General features: G+C 35.6%; 1 protein-coding gene across 7 annotated transcripts in view; it reads left to right on the top strand.

The window, feature by feature from the left end:
* PPFIA2 (PPFI scaffold protein A2) overlaps positions 1–26,759 on the top strand; it is a 356,055-nt gene that overhangs the window by 203,253 nt on the left and 126,043 nt on the right. For all 7 annotated transcript variants that reach the window (XM_076333728.1, XM_076333719.1, XM_076333708.1 and 4 more), the window contains one exon: positions 17,235–17,336. In XM_076333728.1, coding sequence (XP_076189843.1) covers positions 17,235–17,336 — 102 coding nt within the window. The remainder of the gene's footprint in view (positions 1–17,234; positions 17,337–26,759) is intronic.

The raw sequence follows: 26,759 nt of genomic DNA, 5'->3' as shown, positions 1-26,759 counted from the left end.
GAATGCATAGGTTGAAGCCAGCTCAAACCTGTTGCTCTCTTCAAAGTCACTTTTGCTGTTTGCTCAATATTATACTCTTTGTTGGGCTGAGCCACATATACAGCATCCCCACGCTGGTCTGTCTGGCTCAGGAAAATAATGCTTTCTATTGATTATTTTAGAGAAGGCCATTTACATAGCCAGTTGACCCGCTCAACTGGTACAGCCATTTATCTACAATAAAGGCCACCCTCTGGTCTCCTTGCATTGAGATCAGTTCAGCTTCCTTTATGATAGCTGTGGCCACTTCCAACATTCTTTACTGAGCTTCATGAGCACATCATCCTTGTCTGTCTTCTCTGAGCTTTATTGCGTTGTAGGGGTTCACTGATCAGTCACACAGGATGAGCAACATCATTGCAAATTACAGCAAATATTCTTGAAGAACAAAAAGAACATGTTAAGCAGTTTGTACACGCATCTCCCTCTTTCCTTAACAAGTCCAAATGACCACATTCAGATAATAAAGCTGAAGTTTGTCACATTCACCTTTTTGGTCAAGTATTCTGGAATACAGAAGTCCTAATATGGAAATTTCATCAATAGACAAACAGAAATATGATACTGCACATAGGAAAGGTGAAGAAGACATCAGTCATATGAATAATTCTTTTTATTACATAATTAATTCTTTGATACCAAAACAAAGATTTGTTTTTAAATGTTTTATAAAGACAGTTATGAAATACTATCCAGTTATTACAGAGAAGGCCTTTAGAGAATAAATTAAAAGAAATAAAACTTTTCATTTATATTTAAAAATTAAGATACGTGTAGGTTCTTATGCAAACTGTTGTTTGAAGATCTAGTAAAGACTGCACGCATATATGTTCATACAGTTTTACATAAGCTACCCAGTAACAGACAAATAAAATTATTTAAATCTCGACATACTTTGTAGAAAAAGAGCAAATCAAGTTGAATAGTCTTCCTGAGGCAAAACAGAAGATACAACTTTATGCAAAGCTCAGCATAATCAGAGGAGAAGGGTATTTTCAAGTATTTCTGTTTCAGCAGATATGGGCTTGTGTGTCTGTGTATAAAGTGCAAAAAAGGATAGCTTTTATTATCCCCCTTATTTTTGCAAAGCAGCCTCGTTCAGTCTCATATTTCATTTTTTTCTGTTGAGAAAGTCTTTTGATATGATTGCAATGCTTGGGGTTTTGGTTTGTTTGGGTTTTGTTTTTTGTTTCCAAAAAGGTCTAAAAGGGGGTAATGAACACTGAAATGTTGTCGCTGCATTTTAATTCATTTAGTCTTGTTATTTTTGGCCACTGAATGCAGTTGAAAAATAACTCCAAAATTTAAAGAAGGAACTGTACTTTTCTTAGATGTCCATTTACTCTCCCCCACATTAGAATACATTGCTTTCTTAGTATATAAGGCATATATATTTCACTTTAAATAAAAATATTGTGTTAACTTATACTATAGCTCAGTGGCTTATTCATAAAGTTGGTAATAAAATTTTGAATAATAGAGACTGGAAATGGAAACGTTAGATAACACACAGCTTTACAGAGTATTGAAAACCAGTTGATTCAAAAAAGATGAGAAGGAAAAGAGGTGCCTTGAGGTGCCACCTTCAGTTCCATAATATGAACTGATTTTCTTGCATTCCAGTAGTGCTAAAATAGTTGTCTACCTACGTAGATATCTTCCAAGACTTTTAGTAAATTCACATGTGATGATTATATACTAAATATAGTGCAGGCAACTAGCCTTTTGGCTGACAAGGAAGTCAGATTACCAGTTCATCAAGCAGGTCAAGACACAGACAGGGTGCTCTGCCAGGGGTACTGAGGCATTACCTTTCCGAACTGTTAGGTGGTTTAGCACCCAGGCAGGGATTTTGCCTGCCAGGTTACCCGCAGGCAGTTTACAGACAAACTGTGAGATAGCTGCAGTACCTGTGAGAGCTGAAGGTGGGCTGAGTTGCGGGCTGCATGGCCACACCTGGGACAGTGTTTTACAGGCAGCTAGGATGTAGACTTTGGCACGTAACAAGAATCTCTGGAGTTATCTTCTGCTTTATTTCTGATGCCTGGGATTCTTTCATTTTTTACCTCCTCCTTGTCACAGCCTTTATTAAACAATACAAACTCAGAAGTGCTAAACTATATGTCTGCTTGAAACAGATATATTCAAGATTTTTTGTAAACTGGGTTTACAAAAATAATGGGTGATGGCTATATACTAAATATATATAAATATATAAATATATTCCAGGCAATTACCTTTTTGTGATGACAGAGATTTCAGGGCTTCAGACTGAGAGGATTGCATGTCTCTAAATCAAAGTTTACAAAGTGTAGTATAGTGTGATTGCTGTAATTATTAGTTATCTTCACTACACTTAACTAAGTCCCACTGCTTTTTTTACAAGTAGCAAAGCACATACATTCCCTAGAGAATGGGGAACTAGTGAGGTATCATTTTCTGCAGGGTTTATGTTCTTCCTGTTTAGAAAAATCTTGCTTTTATGACCAGGAAGTTTATTTTTATATATGAGTGGCATGATGCAGTGTTGTAGCATTAATTCATTATCTACTTTTCTCCATATCAAAAGTACCAAATCCCATTTCTCTTGATTGAAATATTTCTCTACAATTATAAGAAATTTTCCCCTTTTACTAAGGAACTAAAAGGTAAATGTTTAACATTAACAGCTTACTATAGAGTTTTGTTGGTAATTTATGCAAACAAGCAACTGTTCAGTTTTACCAACTTTAAACTAGTACAAGAAATTCTCTTCTGGAAAGACTATCATCTATTAAGTTTTGCTTTTCACTGAATTTTAGTATCCTCTTGATTGCAATGATCACTTTTTTCTCAGCTTTCTCACATGATGACTTTTTTTTTTTCATAGATACGCCAAATAGTTGATGAGTGAAGGAAGGTTCCTTTATTTACTTTATTTACTTTTCTTTGCTTTCTGTTTTATTGAAGAGATACTTCCAGATAATTAATTTACAAATTTATCTCCTCCTTTTGCTCAGTTGCCCATCAAAGAAAACATTAGCCATGTTCAGAAACCTGACAGAATAAGCTGTTTGAGCGTTAATTGCTGTTAGCTATTAATTGCTTATCAGTTTATCAGGGCAAGCACAGACTTTAATACAGGGCTACCGTCATGGATACTTTGGTGATACTTAAACCTAACAATCTTAATCTCATTCGTGAGTGCTGGCTATGTTGTGGCATCGTGATCTCATCCACTGCTACCGGGCTGGGAAAGGTACCAGAGTAAGTCATCCTGGCTAGAGGTGGAGGAAAGAGCGCCTGGGTGAAAGCTGCCTGTAAGCTCATGGGCTCTAACTGTGGCTTTCTGCTCAGCTACAGTAAAAATTTTCGTCTTAAGTTAATATGCTTTTCAATTATAAATTGGCTTCAAAGAATTGATGGGTTGGGTCTAGGGACTGACAATTTAGAAGCTAAATCCTTCAAAGTTTTTCCACTGTTGTGACTGAGTTTGATTTCTTTGCATCCACAGGCTTCAGGAAGAGGGGTACCAGGGAAAAAGGAGGAGAATATAGCCGTAATGTTTTGAAGCACTATGAACTGCTATGGGACCCTAAGCTTCAGCACATGTCTAGTTGTATATTGTGGTTGCCGTCTTGTGGTTGTCATGAGAAATATAAACAGCCAATTTAGGAAAGATAGAACGTTATCTGATTTAGCAATATTGCATGATAATACATAGTTATGCAAACAACTTTGGGAAGATTTATGAGGTTACAGTACTAATGCATTTCAACCCAGCTGGCAATTATGAGCGTGCTCTGAAACAAGTGTCCACTTCTGTGGGATTTCTGGTGTTTGCCTTTGTTTGGATGTTTACTTGTCATTTTTATAATGGTCTTGTATCTGGAAGTATACTGTAAATAAATATACCCAGGGAAAATATGTATTTAACGTACACTTTTTTACACGGTAGCTAGTTTGGATTTTTTGTTTTGGTTTGGATTGGTTTTTTTTAATTTCTGAATCTTGGGGGTTAGCACATCTTGGAGAAATACAAATCATAAACTGAATATTATACAGTAAAATGCAAGACGTTTGTGAAGTATTTCTCTGCAGTGAATCTAACAGACATATCTATGGGCAGGTAGGAATGAGCCTGTATGCATTCTGTTTCACAGGGGAGGCATAATATAAACATGGCTTGTTTATGTTGTAAATACACCAGGATTTCTTAGAATCAGTATTATTAAAATAATGTTTTCCATTTCTCTTGACGTTAGCTACTGCAAATGCAGAGTAATAAAGAAGGACTAATTTATAGTCTGAGTCTAGTGGGTTATGAGATTTAAACATATCTGGTGAAAGTATTTAATAGTCTGTATGCGTGCGTTTGTAAGTGTGCATGTATTTCACTAAAACACTACCTTAGAAAGGTAATTTTTATTTCCTTTCCCCTTCATATGACTCTTTCAGATCTTGTGGTGATAGCTGTAAACCTAAACTGAGCTTTCCTGCACAGAAGAGCTCAAAGCTGTCACGTATACTCTGTCCTGAACATTATCATCTGTGTTTATTTAGTTATCTGGAGACACAACGTAGTAAGAGAGGACAGATGTAACATTAAATTGGTAGTAATGTAGTAGGATAATGAACTTCAAACAGAAACAGTAGCTCTACAGCACCTCAAAGGCAACTGGGCTTGTTTGAAGTGTAACGTTCATTTAGAGCGCTAGATCTGGATCAGCAAATCTGATTCAGCTTTCAAAGTGACAGTCACACTTCAAACAAGCCCAACTGCTTCTGAAGTGTGTGTGTGAAGGTTAGGTAGCAAACCTTTCTGTGACACATGCTTGCAGTAAATATTTTAAACATAACTTAAAAAAAAAAAAAATCTCTGTGTCTGCCCATTTCTGAATTTTCCTTTTTATGGAGAAACACAGACAGTATTAGGTGGAGTCACCGAAGTTATATGACTAAATTAACAAAACTTTCTTCTAGTTCATATATTGTGTAATGTTTCTGTGAGGCGATCATATGCATACGTGAGTAGTTCTGGCAAGACGTGCAATGAAACTCAGGAATGTGGACACATTTGTCATCAGAACAGATACCACACCACTTTTTAGAAGTCACGGACTAGGTCCAAATTTTGGGGTACTGTCCTGCTGGTAGTCATGCTGTTCTCCGGCATCGCACAGTCACTGCCCATGCCTGAAGGACTAAATAACAAGATGTGGACAGAGAGGCATGAATTGCCTGGGCTCTGAGCAGAATCAGCCTCTGTATCACCTGTCCAGTGGGCAGCTCAAAAATTTATAGCTAATGAGGTCTTATTTTGATGTAAATTTCTTATTTATTGAATGCAATCACCGGAGTCCTGCAGAGCTCTTGATAAGCAGTATTTTTTCTTGTATATTGAACTGCTTCTCATACCCAAGAGTACACTATGTATAGAAGATGTAATTTGTAATTTTTTTTCTCCTTTCATGAATGCAGCACATTATTGAACATCAGTGAAAACGTCCTTTCATCAAAATTTCTGATTTAGTGTTCCGTTTTTCTGAAATCAATAAGACTCTTTTTATTACTTTTACTGACTCAAAATAAATAAAATCCTTTAGGATAACAAACATTTTTATTATAATCACTATTAACTACCGGGCTTTGTCAACTTCTTTCTTTAGAGAGAAAAAGATAAGTTTACTCACTACATTTTCAGAATTGAAAAACTGCTATGTGTTCTACATCAATTATCCCGTATTCTTAAAATAAAAAAGAAAAAGCTTTAAAAGACTTTAGTGGTGAGTGACATCATATGGATGAAATTGCCAGTGTCTGAATGTTAACATCATTTTAAGATGTTTTATTATTCCTTTTTCTTTAATATGTGAGGCACAGAGGCTAGTCTGATCTTTGTTGGTTGTGCGATTTCTGATATAGAAGATGCTATTCCTTAATTTGGTGTTCTTGGCATCTGTAAGTACATTGTATATTTTTCCTCAGGACAAAGTCTATGTCAGTAATTACCAATTCATCATATTTCGTGATGAAGAACGTCTGCAACTAATTATCTTGTTTTCTCTACTGAAGTTTTAAAAGTTCATTGTAATAATATAGACCAAATGAAAGATCACTGTTAACAATCTCAGTATATAAAACAAGGTTTGAGCAAATTTTTATGTTACTTCTATTATACATAAAAAAGCCAAATGTTCTATTAGATTGCTGGAAAGAGCAAAATTGGGATTCCTTCTTGAGGTACATATTTGTACTTTGTGGATAACTGTTTAGACTAACTGGAAAGAGAGCAAATCGACATAATAAGAAAAAGTCATTTATTTTCAGTGTAAGGATCAATAAAACATTTCTACAGAACAAACCACTTATATCTTACATTTCTTATCAAACAGAAAGCAAGTTAGTGAAATCCATGGCTTAAGTTAACTCCAACAGAGACACCCAAGAAAGTGCTATGTGTAAATGCAATTTCATCACAGAAGTCAATATATACTGTAGTCATTTAAATTAAAGGATCCACCAATAGAAAGTAACACAGAATTCACAGTGGTGAAACTGTATATATGGATTCATTGTCATGGACTCAAAAAATGGAAATATCTTCCACATGTCATTTACTCCATCTTCATTCTTTGAGACAAGACCATAAACCCTCACAGATACTTGTCTGAATTGTCACTGAAAGCATGTCACTACACAATTCCTGTATAGCCAGGTTTGTTGCTTAACTACTCTTATAGAGGCTTTTCCTAATACTGCCCTGAACTGCCTTAGCTGCAATTTAACCTGATTATTTATGCCCCACTCTCAATGCACACAGAGAATAATCACTCTTGTCATTATAACAAACAACCTTTTGCTTACTGGAGCAACATTACTTTGTCCACAGTTAAACTTCTCTTTTCTAGAGAAAACAATCTGTCCTTTTTAAACCACCTTACAGACGCCCTCTCCCCTACATTTCATTATATTCTCATTTGAACTTCCTGGTATTTATCCTGGCTCTGGTCACTTGTCTTGTTATCTTCCTCAAGAACCAAACCACCCCATACTGCTCCAGTTGAATACTAGCACCTAGAAGAGTAGGATAATTACTACTAATTTATATTTGTTATTTCCACAATTTTATTTTTGGGGGCGGGGTGGGGGAGGTGATTGTCACCAGTGATACCAACTATAAAGTGATCCTTGATAGCTAAAGTTGGGAATTTTATTTACTTCTCTCAAACAAGCTTTAGTTAGGCTGGGACCGGTCAGACGAGAAGCAGACAACTATAGTGTAGAAGAGGTATTTTTCCCAATTGCCTTTATAGAAGTCCTATATAGAAAAATAAGGAATTCAAAGGTGCAGTTCTTTTCAACCCAAAAGAGATATCTGTAGCATGTTGGGTCAATCACATCCTAAAAGTACCTTTACTCCCCTTTGCTGCTCTTGGGTGACCAGCTTGGATATAGATTTTAATACAACATACCTTTCAAATCAGGTGAGATAAATCCAACCCAGAAAAATCTAATATTTGCATACTCAAGCATCAGTTAGCACTTATTCTTGCCAGGAAAAAGATCAAATACAGTTTATGGGAAGAGATCAGTTGATGGATGAGGTCAGTTAGGAGACTTGATTCTGTTTTTAGCTTGACAAATCTTTTTCTGATAAGAAGAAGAAAAGCCCCAACTTTTCAACTTAATAATTTTTTGTTAGAACTGAGTATGTATAATATTCTGAAGTTTGGGGGTTGTTATTCAAAATTATAGAATTAGGCATGTTTACATTTTCTCTGTCCTTCTCCTTTTCTATAATTTTTTACACACTGAGCAAATTCATGAAAAAATGGAGAACAGTGGAAAACAGCCAAAATATCAGATATTTTTCACTTGATTTTATGCAGTGATGAAAAAATTATTTTTTTTTTATTTTTAAGTATATTTAAAATATTAAAAGATTTAATGTCAGTTATTTAGTATGCTATTTCAAATTCTGAAAGGAGAAAAAATATGACTTTACTGTGGAAGGAAGGATGTGTTGTGAATCAAAACAGCAGACTTGTTGACCTATTATTAATAACTGAATGAGTGATCATGGATAAAATTTACCCAGAGACAATGCTGAGGAAGAAGGGAAGGAGACAAGTGTCAGAACAGTATGTGTTCCCCAAAATGAGGGAGAAGGAAAGGTCATGCTGTATTTTGTCAAGTTTGCCTGGAAGAAAACAACAAGATGCTGTGCGGAGAAAGAAGTTGAAGCTGGAGAAGTAAAGGGCTTGAAAAGTGAGTCAGGCATGCTAAAAATCAACCAGACTTGTAAGCTGGAATTGGCACCAAAATAAGCTGCACATTCCTTACCAACATTATAAGACAAGGCCTATTCTGTTTACTGGTAAGTATGTGTTGCTTCTTACAGCCACCCTTCATATAGCCTCTCTGTCAGGATTTATTTTGGGTTATTTCTCAGGGCCATGTACTGACCTCAATCTGCCTTATAATGAGAGTTGTATGTATGCATGTATGTGCTGAAGCCATTGTGCAGTCTGTAAAGTGCTTCAATAATTTGCATATTGTCCAGAGTAATTCCCTTTATAACTTTGTGTTTATTTTAATTTTGCAAAAAAAATGTAGGATGATAAGCATAAAATAAAAGTCTGTGCTGGCAATGGGAGGTTGTAGTCTTGTAATTCAATACAGCAATTTATTCTTCGCTTATGGTACTGCTCTGTGACCATTTCACATATTTAATATTTAAATATCTGGAAAAATAGACTTCTGATGAATTGGAATAAAATCAATCCCATTTTCCATAAAATTATTTTTTAAATTAGTCATAGTCTGCCATTTTGGACCATACTTTGCTCTTTCTCTTTATTGATAGATGATAAATTTCTAACTGTGGAGTAGTAAATTGTCATCAGTTTTGATGCAGTACAATATTTAATCAATCGAGACATACTCATATAAATATCTTTTATGTTAAAGATCATAATTTGAAAATAATAATACTCTCTAGTGTGCAACATAACTATCTGCAAATTATTTATGTACTTTTAGAAGTGAATATGAATATCTGTAAAACAAAGGCATTGATTATTAAATGGAAAAAAAGTTGATGGTGCAATTTCCCTTGTTATATACCTAATTCACTTCCATACTTCAGTAGTATGATTTGACGAAAAAATCACTACAGTCCCAACTAACAACACTTTCATCCCACTTCTGAAAAGTGTCCTGCCATGGTGTCTAACATGAGTAATACTTCTACAAAATAGAGTACCGTATGTATAGTAGAACATTCTGAAATACAACTAATTAAAACACATTGTAAGCCAGTCTGCAGTTTCATCCTACACTATCTATGATATTATGAGCTGTTTAAAAGTCACCCACCTGAATTACAAATTCAGCTTTATTATATTTACAGATGTGTATATGAGTGATGTTTTAACCCATCTCGTTTCAGTAATAACCCAACAGCTGTTTAGTTTGGTTATAGACCCTCTGTGCCGCATTGTTCCCATTGGTCAGGAGCAAAGCACTGAAGACAAAATTGTTGTTATTCTCAAAGTAACAGAGTATGCTGTCCTTCACTGTGATATCTATTCCAAATTGAACCAATCTATTGGTTCAATTGAACATGAACTGCAAAACAAGAGACCTTTAAATTTTCCATTTGCCTTTTTTTAGGGGAAAAAAAAAGTCTTTAATTTCATTCTTGTTCATAAATATGGGAGAATTACTCTAGTTTGGTATAATTGGATCTGCTACATTATAATAATAAAAAAATATTAAAAAGCAGGCTATATTTTTATAATCTTTAACATTTACTTTTTTATGGATGGAGGCTGTCAAGTCCTTTGAAACCTCAAGCTTTATAGCTTGATACGAAGGATGACAAATAAGGAACACTGAATTTTTGGCATCTACTGCCTTGTGCTTGAGATCATCTTTTTTAAGCTTTTGTGAACTCACATCTGCTATCACAATCTGAAGAGTCTCACAGAACACAGGAAATTTTAGGTAAAAAAGCAAAACTCTGTTGTCAATTCTATCATGCCCTTTTTCCCTTGTCCTTCTGTTTTATTATTACTCTAAGTGTGAAACCTAGCTTTGTTTTAACAGACCGATACCCACTGGGTGGACATTGTTCTTCAGAAAGCATAAATTTTAGTGATCGGTATACAACAGATAATACAGAGAACCAAATCTAAATTATTTAAAAATAGAGGGAGTGGGAAAACATTACTAAAACAGCAGATTGCATACTTTATTCAGCAGTTTTCCATTAAAAAGCAATTGACTGGGAAAAAAACAGAAATGTCAACTGGGCACTTTTTAGCTGGTGTAGTGTAAAATTTATGTTTTTACATGATAATTTTGCAGGCTCATTTGGGAAATAATGGAACACAGGTTTGTGTTTGGCTGTTTGGTGCTGATTAGAAAGTTAGACTTGGGTCATTGCTTGTGGTTGTACTACTTTTTAACAATTATTCTAAAACCACGTGAATTACATTCATGTTATTTTTGCCCTAGTTTCAAGTGAAAACTGTCATAGCAGATTTGTGCCCATGTCTTCAGATTTCTTCCTAAACTAATCCTGGGTGAGAAAATCATTGCCAAAAATTGAGCCATTGTCATAATATTCATGTTGCCGGGGAGATTCACTTTGGCTTCTAAAGTCTGTAGGAATTAATCTTTATATGGCAAGTGTGTACTATAGCAGGAAAATTAGGCAGAATACATCACAAGTCCTGACAGTGGTACGTTCTTCCCATTATCTTTAAATTCATCTAGAAGTACTATCACGTGGACTGACATTTAAACAGGTAATATTTAAAGTTTCTTTTTGGTTGACTTTTGAAATATATTTTGAATACTTTTGGTACTCTTGTTCTTCTAAAACATCATGAAAGTAACATGATACAGCTGTTGAATTTAGATGACATTTGTATAAAAGTCAGGTTACATATGCTGTAAAGCTAAACTAAAATATGTATATCCAAATTCATTCAATATGTCCAATGGCCTTAATCAGATATATAAATTTTATCTAGTATAATACTTAGTTCTCTATTATTCTTTTTGGGTGTATTCTAGAAGCAAGTTTTTGGTTTTTTTTAAGGTACTGAAAGAGAATTTGGCGGGGGGTTCTTTTTGCTCAGAAAAAACAATTATTTCTGGATTAATTTGGGATCACAGTCATAATGGTAAATAATTCATTCACAATAGTAGGCCATCCACAGAGAGGCTACACTAGTTTGAGATTATTTCTTCTACCCAGAAAGAGGTGGCTAAATAAGTAGATACTTGCAAGACTTATTTCAAAATCTGATGTAGATTGAACTGAGTATTTAAAGAAGGAATTCCTTCTTGATGGAAAGCTATATAGCAGTTCTCCATTTGTCCCATTTTCTGTTCAGTGAATGTATTTGGATTATTAATTCTTGTAGATGTTAACATTGGCTCTGAGCCTCTGAAAAGTTTTTTGTTTCTTCCAAGGAGCATTGACTGTGTGCCTGTGTGTGGGTAAATGTTTGCATACTTCAGAATTTCAGTCAGTGCCCACAGTTCTGTAAAAAAATAAATAAATACAGGGTGTGGGGTCACACATCCACTCTCTCTTACGTAACAGAAATCTCATCCTCTTCATTTTTCTCTGTGAATTAATGAACTCTCACATTGTCACATTTAATCACACTTTCCACATTTTAGATATCTTGCAGACCAATAAATAACCCAAATCAGTGTTGGTAATTCCTTGATAGTTTGAAGCATGTTTAGTGGCTATGTAAGAGCCACTAAGATCACATCTGAAGAAAAGCACCTTATTCACTGTCTGTGAAAGCATGATGTGAGTCAAACAAAGTAACACTCAGTTCAAATTAGAGATTCAGTAGTTCAACATGATGTGGCCCACCCACATCATATTATTTATTATATAATTTACTACTAGTGGCCAATTTTCTTGAAGGGGTAAGAAAAAAAAAAGTCCACTGCATAAAAATGGGGAAAAGGGAGACTGGATCAATTTTGCTTACATTTATTTGTGGAGAAGTACAGAAAACTCTCCATGCAAACAGCATCGTAGTGCAAGCTGGTCTGATAATACTTTTAAGAGACTAATTCAGAGACTACTCTACGATTTTGAAAGTATGACTTTTTTATATATGAAGAGACCAAAATTTTAGTCCTGAGATCCAAACAGATTTCCTGTTTTTACATGGGTCCTGTTACGATACAATATTTCAGGGTACGTTTTCCAACCTAAAACTTGTGTGCAAATGAACTGTTATTTTGAGCAGAAATGTAACAATAAACATTTAAGAAGATTGACACCAAACCCACATATTTAAATCTTGCATTCAACCTAATCTAGGATCAAGGACTATTATTATGGCTCTTCTGTAGTAAGAAGATAAACAGTGAATTACATTCAGATTTTGTAGTGTTTTGCCTTGTTAATAGGAGTCAACAGGGTTGAAATCTGTGTGCTGGTAATGGCAAAATTGCTAAAATAAATCCTTGGTCATTTAAAAAGAATTTCCAACAATATTTCCAATGAAGGAAAAATAAGAAAATAAAGAAGGTACAAATTTTTTTACAAAATTGGATTGGATGAAAACATAATAAATGAAAGGTTAAAACTCCGAGGGAATTGTAGTAGATAGTAATTTCTTATGTTAAATGAGTTACATCTAAATTTGTAGGAAAGCAAATCAGTTGACATAGCTTGTGTTGAATGTAAAATAAAAATGATAAAGCCTTACCATTCTTTCTCCATGCAGAGATTAGTTCACTCATTCATTCCTGAAATGAACTGTGGTTTAAAGATGGAAAATCCAGAGGAGATTTTAAGCCGAATCTCCCCAGTGTCTCTGAAACTGAATTTTATGGATTTTTTTTTTTTTTTTGTCTTACAAAATTTCTCCTTTCTTTCAGTAGTTATTTTTTGTGGGGATGATGAGAGGCTGTTTGTATTTTCATTTCAACTCACTCTGTACTGGACTGTATACACAGGCTGAACAGTTGAGCATTGCAGCTAGGAGGTCTCATAATTTCTGTGGCATACCCTCAGCTTGGAGACTAGTTGTATACGTTTTCTGCATATTAGGTCATAAAAAATAAACCTCGCAGGCCTTTCCTGGGAACAATAAGCAAAGAAAGCAGCATTTGTTAAGCCAGCCCCTAGAGGCAGAGATTTAATGGTAAGGGAGCTGCGGTATGCCTCCCTTGCACAGTCCTAGTGCCAACACATCTGGCAGTGCTGTCAGCCTGCCTGTCCCGATGGCCTCCCACTCTCCCGGGCACCCTCCAGCCTCTGCGCTGACTGTATCTCAGCTTTTCACCAGGGGAAGTCCTTGACTTCTTTTTAATTTGTAACGCCTAGCAGTTCTTTCAGTGGCTACTAATTTCTGTTGAATTTGTTTTCAAGGCTTCTGTCCTCTCTTCAAAGATAAACATGGTATAAATGACGAGCTGTCATTTTGAGTCAGCTATTTTTCAGTCAGACTGAGTGTTATAGCCCACGTATTAAGACAAAAAGAGAAACAGCAGATAAGATAGGCTCCGAGATTATGTTTATTCAGATGGCAAAAAAAATGCTTTCTTGGGTTTATTATGAAATAGTTTTGTTACTGTCCTGATGTCATAGTGTAGTGTAGTGTAGTGTAGTATAAAAACAGTGCCATCAACTGAATAATTTTCATATAGTTGTAGATCACTTTAGTTCTTAATTAGCTTTGTAGCCACACACCTTCTACACAAGCTTTAAGAGTGCAGTTGTGCCTGTCGAATCATATTAGTTATGCAACAGATACTACCTTCAGGGCTCCCGAAGTATGACTGACCATGCAAGATTTCTGCTGCAAATAGTAATTCCTGATGACAGTGTTCCCTTGATCCTTGTATATATAGGAGGGAATTGTGAGAGCAGAGGTCGTTATCATCATATGTTATTTATTACGTAACTGGGTAAAACAAAAATATGTTTTGCTTTGCTTCTAACCTGTGGGAGAAACACGTCCCCTGGAGCATTACGTTGTCATATCTCAGGGATACCTTGGACAAAAGGGATCAATTTAAAATGAGTTTTACTTGTAGGTTTGGAAGCATGAATTGAAAAGCAAGTTGTTGTGAGGTTTTATCCTAGTTATTAATTCATCAAAGTAGATGTGACAGAAATAATAAGTTGTAAAGCTCTAGGGCAAACTCAATTTTACTTTGAGGCTTTCACTGTAAAAGGCTTATGATAGAAACACCAAGAAAAAAAACCCTCTTTCTGTCATCATTCGATTCAGAGAAGTCAAAGCTCTTGACAACTGAGATGTCAAAGCTCTTGACGACTGAGCAGCCTCTAGTATTTCAGATGAAGAGAGAAAGTTGGCCACTTTAGCTGCAGAGGTACAAAGAGGTGACTGCTTGTTGTAAATGCTAGTACTGCAGATATGTCAAGAGCACAGAGGAATTTCAGAGAGCAGCAGCAACTGAATAATTAAAAGGCTTGAAGGGGCTATGTCAGTGACTCAAGTAAAAAGGTCTAAAATACTGGACACAGGTAGCCCAGCTAAAGTGGATGCTAATAGTTATTATGAATATAAGCTGAAGATATTTCAAGGCTGAGAGGACACTGTGTTAGGTATGGGACTCTCCGGGAGCACAATTTTGAGTAATGATTTGTTTTTAAGCAAGGGAAAACTTAAGCTGATGACCAAAGAAAATTTCCCGAAGAATGAGCTCCAAGCTGCTCAGCAAACTAGCAGGAACTCCATTCCTTAGTTATTTGAGATTATATTGACGAAAGCATTAGGGACTGTACTGCTGGTAGCAGAGTTGCCTTGGCACAGCAAAGAATGTACAATTTGATAAACTCATATATTTTTCTGTTTCCAAGCAAAGCAACAAAAGCATGTTATCAGACTGCTTTGCCTTACTGTAGTTAGAAACGGGAGCTGTAAGTCACCAGATGATACTCATTATGCTTTTCACCACCTGTCACCTATCTGGATGCCCAAGCGTATGCCAAAATGTCTATTTTAATTCCAACTGAAACAGTACAAAGAAACGAGAAAATGTAAATAACAACAACATACTACATAGATTACACAGAAAGTTTATTCTCTGAGGTTCTGAAAGTATTATAGACACTTACCGATGTGTATAAACTGTATGTAAATTAGTAACCAGAGTTCCACCCTGTAGCACTATAAAGTTTCTCTTAGAGGAACATGAAGAAAAAAAATATACATGTATGTGTGGTTTTGTGCTTCAAAATTCTGATTCAATCTGACTTGAGATCGTTGGCTTCCTATTAAATATGATATTTTCATTTGGTATGTAACATCAGTTGTAACCTTAAGGACAGGAGTTTTTTAAACAAAATGCTGGACAGAATAACACTGCTGGGCTGGCAGTTTCTGAATCCTAGAGTAAGACCTACAGGCACAAGTTTTAATGATTCACTTTTCAAAAGTGAGAGAGGAGTTTTAAAATTTAAATCTTATTTTCAAAGCTAAGTTAAGGGCTTTAACATCAAAGTGTGCTGCGTAGCCTTACAAGTTCTTGACCACTAGGGTGTAAAATGAAAATACTGATTAGGAGATATGACACAAAACATCACTACACGGTTCATGTGATCAATAGCTGATCTCTAAAACAAAATCCACTGAGGATATCAGAACAACACTTTCCTTACTACCATGCAGTTTGCATGGAGGTTTACTGTGAATCCAGTTCCAGCTGCTGAAAAATGAAAAAAACCCAAACTTAGTTACATATTGTCAGAATATCACTTGAAATATATTTGAATACTTTTTAATATATTATTAATAATACCATATACCATTAACTATTTAGAAACATGATTAAAACAGAATGAGCCTAGGAATACCTACCCAACTTCTGCTGAACAGCACTTTAGGTCAGATAAAAGCTGCTTTCAGCAACTTGAGGGGAAGCAGCAAACCAAGCCCTTTTGAGATCATTGCTAGCTTTTGTCTTAAATAAGTAGATTTAGTCTCAGCTTCATCCTACTGGCTGATAAGATAAACCACCTGGACATGTTTTTTTCTTAAACTGCTTTCTTTTTGGGGGAGGGGAGGAATTAGGAATTGGTTCAGTTTAACTCTGGCTGCTTGTGGGTGCTCTTAAGCACTGACTATTTTGATCAAACTAAAATTAACTTAATATTTAAAAATATGTATATATCTTTGTTAAGCAGCGATGCTGTTCATCAAGACATCTTTTTTTTTCTGACACATGATCACAAATTTTAAAGGCTTTTCATCCTTTGCCTCACTGTTTTTGTGAGACATGTAGCATCTTTTTGCTGTAAAGGATAAAATTAACCACTACAGTTTAGTATATGTTGTGCCTGTCAAAAATAAACACATATGGAGTGAAACCTTTTCATTATAGAAATGAATGACTCATCTGTGAATGCTCTTTGTATAGACAAAAATTTATGTATATTGTTGAAGAGTAACAGCAATGGTAAAATCAAGACATTTTAATAGGAATTTTGACAACTGAAAAATGTGTTTTTCAGAAAACCTATTAGTTGCAGGTATAAAACTTAACATTGGGAGCAACTTAAAATCCAATTTGTTGTTATTTCACAGGAAACTTACTCCAAACTAACAAACATGAGTATTGCTCTTATTCATCACAGCCTTTCACTATGATGCCCAAATACATTTTAATAGTTAAATTCAAATATCAAGTAAAAATAACAAGAGTATTTTTTTCACAATGCACATATTACTTACGTTATTCTGATATTAGATAGATTTTGATCAGTGAATACCTTAACTTTTTTCTCCCATGCCATATTGCAACAGCTGCCTTACAGAGAGGCAAGAACACTCACTAAGTAGATATGTTGAGTTGAACCTCATTATGTGTGAAACATGGTGTCTCTGTTGCTATGAAATAGGCCAATTCTGTTCTTCTTCTGGTGTGGTTCTGATAGCTTATGTATGGAGGATGTTGCCATCATCTTGAACCTTCTTTTGTTTCTAAACTTAAATCAGTGTTTTCCATAGGCGCTTTTTATTAGATATGCCCAGACTTTAATGGTTTTGGTAGATGCTGATGCTTATATTTGCTATTTTAGTTTGTGTTGATGATTTCTAAATATTATTTAAATCCTCAAACTCTAGAATGCATATGGATTTGATTATTCTAGTGCTTACACCTTGAGTAACTTCATATATAATTTTATTCCACAGGAATTTGCTGCACTGACAAAAGAATTAAATGCGTGCAGGGAACAGCTGCTTGAAAAAGAGGAGGAGATTTCAGAACTGAAAGCTGAAAGAAACAACACAAGAGTAAGTATACAGCAGACCTTTTCTGGATATCATGTATGTGTAAAGCAGGAGGAATATACTTATATATAAATTTAGATCTTCATTTGTATAAATAAGAAGACAAAATTCCAGCCTTTTAATAAGTACATGAGACTTGTAAGATTCTAAGTAACAGGATGTATCTATCATGCTACAGTCCCGGAGGAAATGACTGTAAGCGTTAACAAGATATACTACAAAAATAGCAGATTTTGTATATAACATGGTAAGTACATTCAGTTTAAATGTTTTCTAAAGCAAGGGACTCACGCAGCCTTCCAAGCCCCAGGGCCTGCATAAGTAGCCTGCACATATCCTCATCTCTTATCAAGGCAAAAGGCAAGGTTACAACAGACCCAGCTTTCCCTCGTGCCTTGGATTTGATCTGAATAAGGATGAGATGAAGGCTGCTACCTATATCACAATGAGCCTGCTGTTTAGTCTAGATGCAGCCATGTGACCCTTGAAGTAAATGTCATTTGCCATACAGCTAAGTGAGGACAAGATTTCACCTTTAAATTTACCATGTTCTACTTCAATTAGAAGATGTTATTCTGTCTGGAAATAAGAATATGTGATAGGACCTTCTGAAAATTCTTAAATGGTGTACAGAATGGTTTTCGGAATAAAATAATTTGCACATGCAAGTGTCTGGGCAAAGGCAGAATTGATCAAGAAATGGAAGAGGAGAGCAGAGGAGGCTTTATGGGATGTGGAAAGGTGTGAAGAAAGAGGTGGAGTGGTCCCAGATCAGACAGGAGTCAGGCTGGTAATGAACATATGGAATAGATCTCAGAGAGGTTGAACACCAAGGATGTTTTCTCATATCCATATTTCATTCTTCTACGATCTGGGTAACTCTTCCTGTTTTCCTCCTCTCACTAAACTAATAGCACTTTGGCTGCTCAGATAACATGTTTCCTTGGTCACCTAATTTGCATTCTGAAGGAAATGTACTTGACAAAAGAACTGAGAGAGGGTCTTTCTCCCTCCTTTCCTCTGTCCAGCTGTAGCACCAGGGTGCCATAGACTTCAGAAATCCAAGGAAGGACAGAGGATACAGATGCCTACAAAGAGGCAAAGCTGCCCCATCTACCTCCATGCTAGCTTGGAGGTGCAAGAGATGATCACATTTAGCACAAAAGTCTTAGAGGTGATTGGTTTGGGAAATGTGATGGGAGACATAGGTGAGACCTACTTTTTCTCCCATGACTTTCATACATTCTAAACAGTCCAGAATGACTCCCACAAAAATAGAATTAATTAGTGGAGAAGCATGTAGGAATTGCACTGCATTCTTTAGGTTTAGCAAACCATCTCAACTACAAATCTGAAGACTTTCTACAGCTGCTTAAATTTTTAGTAACTGCTACGTGTATCAGTTATTTTAGTATTTAAGGTAAAAATAGGAAAGTCAATTAAGAAAATAATTTACATAGAATAAAGAATACTTTGCGTTAATTTCCAGCACAAACTTTTGAATACAGAGATGTAGTTAAAATATACACTCAATTGTACCTATTCAGTAATCTACATATACCCATTCCTGCACAGAACATATATCCATTTGCCTTTCTTTACAGAAAAAATACCATATAAACTAAATTTGCAATGTCATCTTCTCAGTTGTCCTAAGTTCTTCATAAGTATGCACACAAACCTGCCTAGCACAATGCTTTATCCATTTCACTACAAAGCCCATCGAACGCCAACCTTGGTATATTAAAACTGCAGTGCGCCAATACTTACTGTGGGTCTGATATAAGCAGTGCAGACTAGCAAAAACCCCAAGACAGCCTAGTAGCCAAAGATAGTCACTTGCCAAACAACTGTGAGAGAAAAGGAAGATGAGTCAACTGCAAGTCATCACCTGAGTCAGACTGAGCTCTGTCATAAGCACTTTCTTTGCAAACCAAGAAAATTAAAGATCATCCATTCTTATGTTTCTTGTGTTACGTAAAGGAAAAATCAGTAAGAGATTTTCCAGGAGAACTAATACCAACGAATGAGAGTTGTAGATTGTGATAATCCTTGCGAGAAGTCCTTGCAGTTAAAATTAGCAAACTCTATCAGTGTGTTTTCAGAATGAGGATGAAGCTAGGTATTGGAGATGAGAAGATTTAGGCTATGAAAAAATATAAGAAATGCAGGAAATGTTACAGTAAACAAGAAGGGAAGATATAGTCCAAGTATTAATGGGGAAGGAGAGAGAAAAAATTCGGAGACATGCCTTACTTTGACCTCTAGCATTTTCATTAATAAAATATCACTCCATCGTGTCAAACATATGTTCTTGCCAGGGTCTAAGCTGCCATATACTTCATTAGTTGCCAGAGTTTGCTGTAATAGTCATGCTGTCTTCTATAGGCTCTGGTACACTTCTTTTATAGTGAAAGACCAGCATTTTAGATACAAAGCTGTTGTCTTCAGAATACAGTCTTGATGACATGCTAGTGATGAGATTTCTAGCAACATTCATTGGGAAGGCATTGCCTATAAAGAGGCACTTTTGCAAACTGAGATTTATGCTGTAATTAATGCGAAACAACATTAATATTTTGTAAGAAAAAGTTGCTCCAAAATTTTTCTGTTATTTAAGCAAAGATTCTAATAAAGTAATACTATTTGGCGGATCGCTGATACACTTTTGCAGTGAGGAAATTAAATGTCTTTTCTAATATATAAAGGTAGTCCAACTAATCCTTCTTTCTTCCAGCCCACTAGTGTTCACACTTAACCCAGCTCTATCTTGGCTATGCTCGCAAGGCTTACCTGCCCTCCCAGGACACTCTCATGCATAACCATGCGTAGTGGAACTACTCAGTACAACCAGTTTTGTCCCAGGTAGCACTTCCTACTACTTTTAAATAAAGAGGCTCAGTTCCATATTCTCAGATTGCTGTTTCTAAATTTTTTAATGCAACCTTTTATTTCCCTGGGGTAACAGCATAAAGATACTGCTTGAAGTACCTACTGCTTCAAGCTGAAGATCAGCAAGAAGAAATAAAAGTGGCAACTCTGTCAGGTTCTGAGTACACACTCCCAACCGTCTCTTGCCTTCTAGCTCCCTTTTACGTTTTCAGTTACGTCTAACTGGCACTTTTTTCTTTATTCTAGACCCACACCAGTGCATTTCTTTATTTCTTGGCAACAATCTCCTAAAGTTTTTGCCAGTCTCCACAAAAAAACCCCAGACAACACACCTCCTGTTTTGCCACTCTATGCCAAGCTGCAGTCGCAGACCCTGACCGTAAAATGTGTTCTAGAGAGAGCATGTTGGAATTAACATTCTTCAGGACCCATAAACTCCAGATCTCAGCCAAAATACCAAGGTTTACATGTTCCCCAATATTTAATCAAGTTCCTACTCAATCCTTCTAGCAGTATTCTTAAGCAAAGCTCCCTACTGACCTTTTGATCTTGAATATGTTTTTTTACTGCCTACGATAATTAACTTTTTCTGACATATTAGAGTACAAATATTTTCATGTCAAGAACTTAGCTGGCAACTTAATCTGTCAGTACGCGAGGCAAAATAGAAAATGCAGGAGCATATGTATATGTATTGATTGGTGTGGCATTGCTGGCAGGAATACAAACAAGTTCTCTCTGGAAAATCATTGCATGGGACTTTGAAAACGTATACAAAAATATCTTAATAGAAACTGTTACAGTTATTTCTCTGGATATTCTCTAGCTAGAATGATCACCTATAGCATGTGGAAAGACAGCATCTTTTCTGAAGCTGGAACACAGGTCAATGTGATCTAGCATATCATTTAATGGAAATTATAACACTAATTTGGCTGTGCTAAGTTTAAATTAAAATTGAAAGTTATTTTTGTCTCAATGTGTATTCTTTAAAAGTAGAAAAAGCTTGTAGGATTAACTTATTAAATCAGAATATGATTATGGGGAAATGTGGGGTTTGGTTTGGCAGCTGAAACAAAAAATCTATTACAGTACTGATATGGATTAACCTGATTGTGGTTTTTTCACTACAACAAAAAAACAGACACGTATATATGCTTTTTGTATATAGCATAAAATGTTACTTAAATTGGTCTGAAATATTTTAGTTCAAGCAGTTTTAGAAACAAGAAAAATTAAACCTATATTCATGAATGAAACAGCAGTAACAAAGACAGTGTCATCATCTTTCTTTTACTTAATACCTCAGGAGTTGAAACATTTATTAAAGTGAACAAGGCTGACTTAGATTTCATTTTATTCATATTTTATTGTCTCAATTCCTTAGTGAATGGTTTATGAAACATCTTCAATTAGGCACTGCAGTCTCATAATACCCATAGATCAGAACTTAACCCTATATTTTATGATTAAATTTCCCTTTTATTATATTGGAAAACTCTAAGAATGTCTTTTAAAGTATGGGTTTAACGCCTTTATTTAGCTCGTTTTCTTAGAGGTCCTTTTACTTACATCAGTTTGATAGGTGCTGAAACTAAATCGGGCACTCTATTTTCTTTTTTAAACATGATAACATGAGTTCTTACAGCCTGAAAGCACTATACCCATGAAAAAAAGTATAACTGTTTCCTAAAGTTCTGTAAAGGCAAAAGCATTATTTCACTAATGTAAATGACAGTAATCTTCATTATTTTTGCCTCAATATTATGAAACACATTCTAGACTTATGTGTTTCTTCTTTCAAAATAAGAACTTCTGTCATAGAAAACAGGGTGACAAAAGATAGTAATATGTAATATATTGCAATTCAATACCTGTATTTTCAGACACTGTATAATGTAATAGTTATTATATTTATATTCATTATTCTCATAAAAACCCTTTTCTTCATTTCTATTACTTTGTATCATTATCCTGATTATTACATTTTCTTTCCTACTTTTGCTTCACGTGTGTGTGTTTCCATTAAGGTTTTAGGTTGCCAGTATCTTCTTTTCTGTCTTAGATGTACAGAAAGACTGACATGGGACATATGCTGTAGTTAGGCTGTAACTTTGTTTTTTCAAAGAAAGATTTTTGCCAGTAATTTACCAGTATAGCTATTTGAGGTCACCCCAGCTGACCACGGGTGCAAATTGGTTTCCACCACTGTGGAAAAATGCTGGCGAAAATGACTGATTTTGTGACTGGTTTTAGAGATAATCTGCAACCCCATGTCTGCTTATTTTGCTTGTCTTCTTTGCTTGCACCAGAGATGGAGATTCACTGAACAATGTGCATTCTAAATATAGACTGAAAGGAAATTCAATTTTGCCTGTGCTGGTGAGAAATTTTAAGCTGGACCTCGAAAGAGAATTGTCTTCTTAGTGGGTTGCCCCATTCCTCTAAGGAATCCTTTAAGCTAAGTCTGTCTCATTTTAGTAAATCCCTTATCTTTTATATTTTCTCCCTGTATTCCATTTTTCATGCCTCTCCTTTTCTCTCCGTCACCCTGTCCTGATTCTTTAATTTCTCCATTTATTATCCTGCTGTGAACTTTTTTTTTTTACAAACAGGTTTGTTGAAAACAGAGAAAGTTAAGATAAAATATTTTATATTGATTAAAATCCAGGTCCTGTAATAATACAAGCTCTACTGAGAGTCATCATTCCTAAAAAAGAATGTTTTAACATTTTTCATTTTCCATATGTAAATCAGTGTCCATGTAGTAATGATGTTATAGTATAATATAGGTAGGTGATAGCCTACACCGATGTAGTTTATATCATTAAATTTAACCATGCATTTCCATTTCACAGAAATCAATTACTTCCATAAGTGCTGTGGAAGTGATTTGAGAAATACAGGAAGCTGGGTATATTCTAACAGTTTTCTTTATTCTTGTTGATTTAGTTCTAATTAACATTTTAAAGATGCTTCATTCGCTAACAAAATAGGCACTAGAGCATTTTTCAGTCTTTAAATGATTATTTTTAAACATTCTGTATGCTCATGAAGAGTCCAGAGCTCCAGAAACCTCCATCCCATTTAACTAAGATACAATTATCAGCATGGCATCTTGAGCATCCTAAAATTTGCCCAGCATAAGAATAAAATTCACATGTCAGATTATTTCATAATTCATTGTCAAGCTTATGCTTTCCAGTAGGAAAAGCATAGCAATGATGATGCGTGGGGTGATTCTGTCCCGCCTGCTGCTGTTGATCTTCATCTTCTTTTGTCTGCAAGCTGCCTGTCCCTCTGACTGCTTGACAACTGCAGCAGCTTGACACCGTGTGAGGGAGCAGAAAATGCTCAGCAACAGCCCATGATCTTTATTAATGCCAGAGTTTAACTGCGACATACTAAAATACCTAACGCTGTTTCTAACAATTATTTTGTAGTTTAAATGAACTACCAATATTGTTACAATGCTATTTCGACATGAAATCTTGTGGTGTTCTCACAAATATTTGGAATAGTAATTCTTGAATTGCATAGGGGGGAAAGTCCTCAACATACCCCCATGCCCACATGATATTGTGATTTCCTTCAGTCATTAAACTTAAACATTGCTTGGGCACACCATTGTCTTCAATGTCAATTTTATATGTTTATATGTCCCTTCCCCCATCATTGTAGCAGTGGGACACTTCATAATTCTGTCAATGTAGTTATGTTTGCTCTTCCCAGCGACGCAGGGAAGATCTATTACACTTTTTTTAATATAATTGTAGTTGGGCCAAAGATGGATAAAATAGCAGAGCAGGGGCAAGGATTTGCCATCAGGTGCTCACAGTCAGATGTCCTAACCCTTGGGTTATTCTTCCCGGTCAGCACGGCTGGGAATAATGTGGCACTGGGAGACCTGGTTAATAATACTCTCTGCTCAGCTGGATTTGCTGTAAGCAGTGCTCACAGAATTTGTGGAGAAATAGAGTTTACTTTTGTTGAAAAGCAAAAATAAGAAATTGCTATAAGCTGGAAATCTATGCCAGCACATCTCCTTGAGCTTTCTTAGGGCTGACGGTAAGGCGAATTCCAGTGTTCAGAGGTAGTTTCCAGAAAAATGAACCACTGCTAGCTGAGTAGCTTGAGTGAATAAGAACAGTAAGAAAAAGCATGACATGTTCACAAGTAGTGCAGTAATTCTCCATGAGTATTTTGACACTTAGCTGTGACGTCAGCTCATCTCTCTTTATACAGTAAAATAGGCAACACAATATTTTGCACTTGATTTATTTAACGACTATGAAATATATGCAGACATTAAAATATGGTTTTGTCACCTCTAAAATGGTAATTCTAAGCTGAAGGCAAAATTAGCTTTTGTGTATATTAAATGGATGACTTTCATTGGTTTAGTTTTATATGTTATGCACGTTTCGAACATGGCAGTAACTTAACCTAAAGTTAACTGTGTTATCTGCTGCTCTACAAAGGGCTAGGCTGCTGCACTGTTCATCCTACATAGTAAACCTCCACAATCGCTCCAGTAGAAATTCTGAGTTCCCACGATTCTGCTCTCTTCGTATACTTGGAAACCTTGTTTAACATTTTTTTCTCTCTTCATCACTCTCTTCAATCTCCATTCTTCCTTCTCTTAGTAAGGATCTTGTCTTTCTTCTGTCCATGCGGACTTCAAATTCCGTGTCGAGATTGTCTGTCTTCACCAGTTCAAAATGAGGTGCTGGATGTATATTAGTTTTTTTCCTGGGTTCCTCATTTATCTCTGTGCTATAGGTTATGTGTAATTCCTTCTGTCATGAAAGTTTTTTCCATGCCAAGAATTCTGTGTCACCATCATTTTTCTTCTCTCCTAAACCAGATTTTCTCATTTTCCCTTCCAACTAAGACCTGCATACAGACTCTTAGAGTTCTTCTTTCCAATCATCACAGTGTTTGTCTGGGAGATAAGTTTTTTAGGGTGGTAGGGCATCAAATATGATAAATTTGCTCAGCATTAGGCCAAAAAATTAGTTACCAAGGTTTTCTTATTCTGGACTGGTTTAGTGGGTGTCAGTTCAAGCTTCAGACAACTACAGACTTATGGAAGGAATGGCCATGCTAAAAGCTCAACTGTGGTTCAACATTTTCCTTTTTTTCCCCAATTGCTCCAGAAATTCATGTCATTTTGACCTGATTTAGACTGTTCTAGCTATGATGCATTGAAAAGTTTCTGCATAAAGAAAGGCAGACAAGACAGACAACCGAGCAGGATGAGACAGGCTCTAACAGGATCAGCCAGCAAGTGGGAATGACTGTGGAGAAATGTAAGTCCGCAGCATAGATTAGAGTCAGTCTGGCTACCCTAGGGCTACAGAGTGGGGTAGAGTCCAGCTGCAGAGAGAAGGAAATGTTGCAGCCGCAGTCTCTTTGGAGAGATGGGGCAGAAAGTAGATTGTAACATTAGAAATCAACTATTGACTTACTTTCCTCCAGCTATCTCCTAGATAAACTAGGTGGCCTAGAAAAATCACAAAGTTACATGAATTTAGAGCAAAATTCAGAAATCCAGTTCTATTCATGATAGTAATTAACTGTGTATTTAAGTACTGCTATGAACAGAAATACTCTGTAACTATTTGGAAGCTATTCTGATCTCATCTAAGTTACAACCTTACCACAGCCCTGTACCGAGTTCCAGATGCCTCTATGATAAAGAGGTCTCTTCAAATTTGCCTGTTACTTTGGTCTGCCTCGAATAATTAAAAATCCACCTATTTCTGCTGTCAGCCCTACAGGGATGGGATGACAAAGCTCGTGAATTTCTTGCTCATTTCCTTTTGATAAATACAGGCCATCACTTGAATTAAGGAGTGGTAGAAATACCCTCCTTTCTTGAACTGCGTGGAGTCATTACAATTCTTAATGTATTGTTTGTGTATGTGTTCACTATTTTTTGTGAATAATACAGTTATTGTAACATAATAACCAGGTGCAAATCCAGACACAAGAACCATGTTTGAAGCAAAGATAACATCGAACCCTAATCATTCCTGACTTAATAGCAATATATTACAACTATAATGTGATTACACTCTGGTTTTGCTCTTCTATGTCTATTAATTCATGTAACAATAAAGGTCATTATGTGACTGAGAATAACTATGGATTGCAGATAAATATAATCTTTACTAACAGTAGCTATATTAAGAACCACATCGAAGGAGAAATAATAAACAATTAACCATGTAACTTTCAAATTTCCAGTTCAATGACTTAGATAGAATTGCATGTTGTAATTACAATACATTTAACATGCATTGTGATTCATGAATTTAGCTACCCTGCTTTAACCTTACAGCTAACCAATTCTCTTTTATATTCAGACAGTAAGAACAGCAATGGTAGCCCTAGGAAAGTATAGACAAATAGGGAATTTTCTATACAACATCAACATATCATTTTAATTTTTCATTTAACCTCACAGTAATAATGAACAAGAATTATCATATGATTTTACAATAGGTTATTTACAGGTTATTTTGCAGA

This window comes from Aptenodytes patagonicus, chromosome 1 (assembly GCF_965638725.1).
Source record: "Aptenodytes patagonicus chromosome 1, bAptPat1.pri.cur, whole genome shotgun sequence".
Lineage (NCBI taxonomy): Eukaryota > Metazoa > Chordata > Aves > Sphenisciformes > Spheniscidae > Aptenodytes > Aptenodytes patagonicus.
Note: the sequence above shows the minus strand (reverse complement) of the source record. Positions and strands in the feature narration are given on the sequence as shown.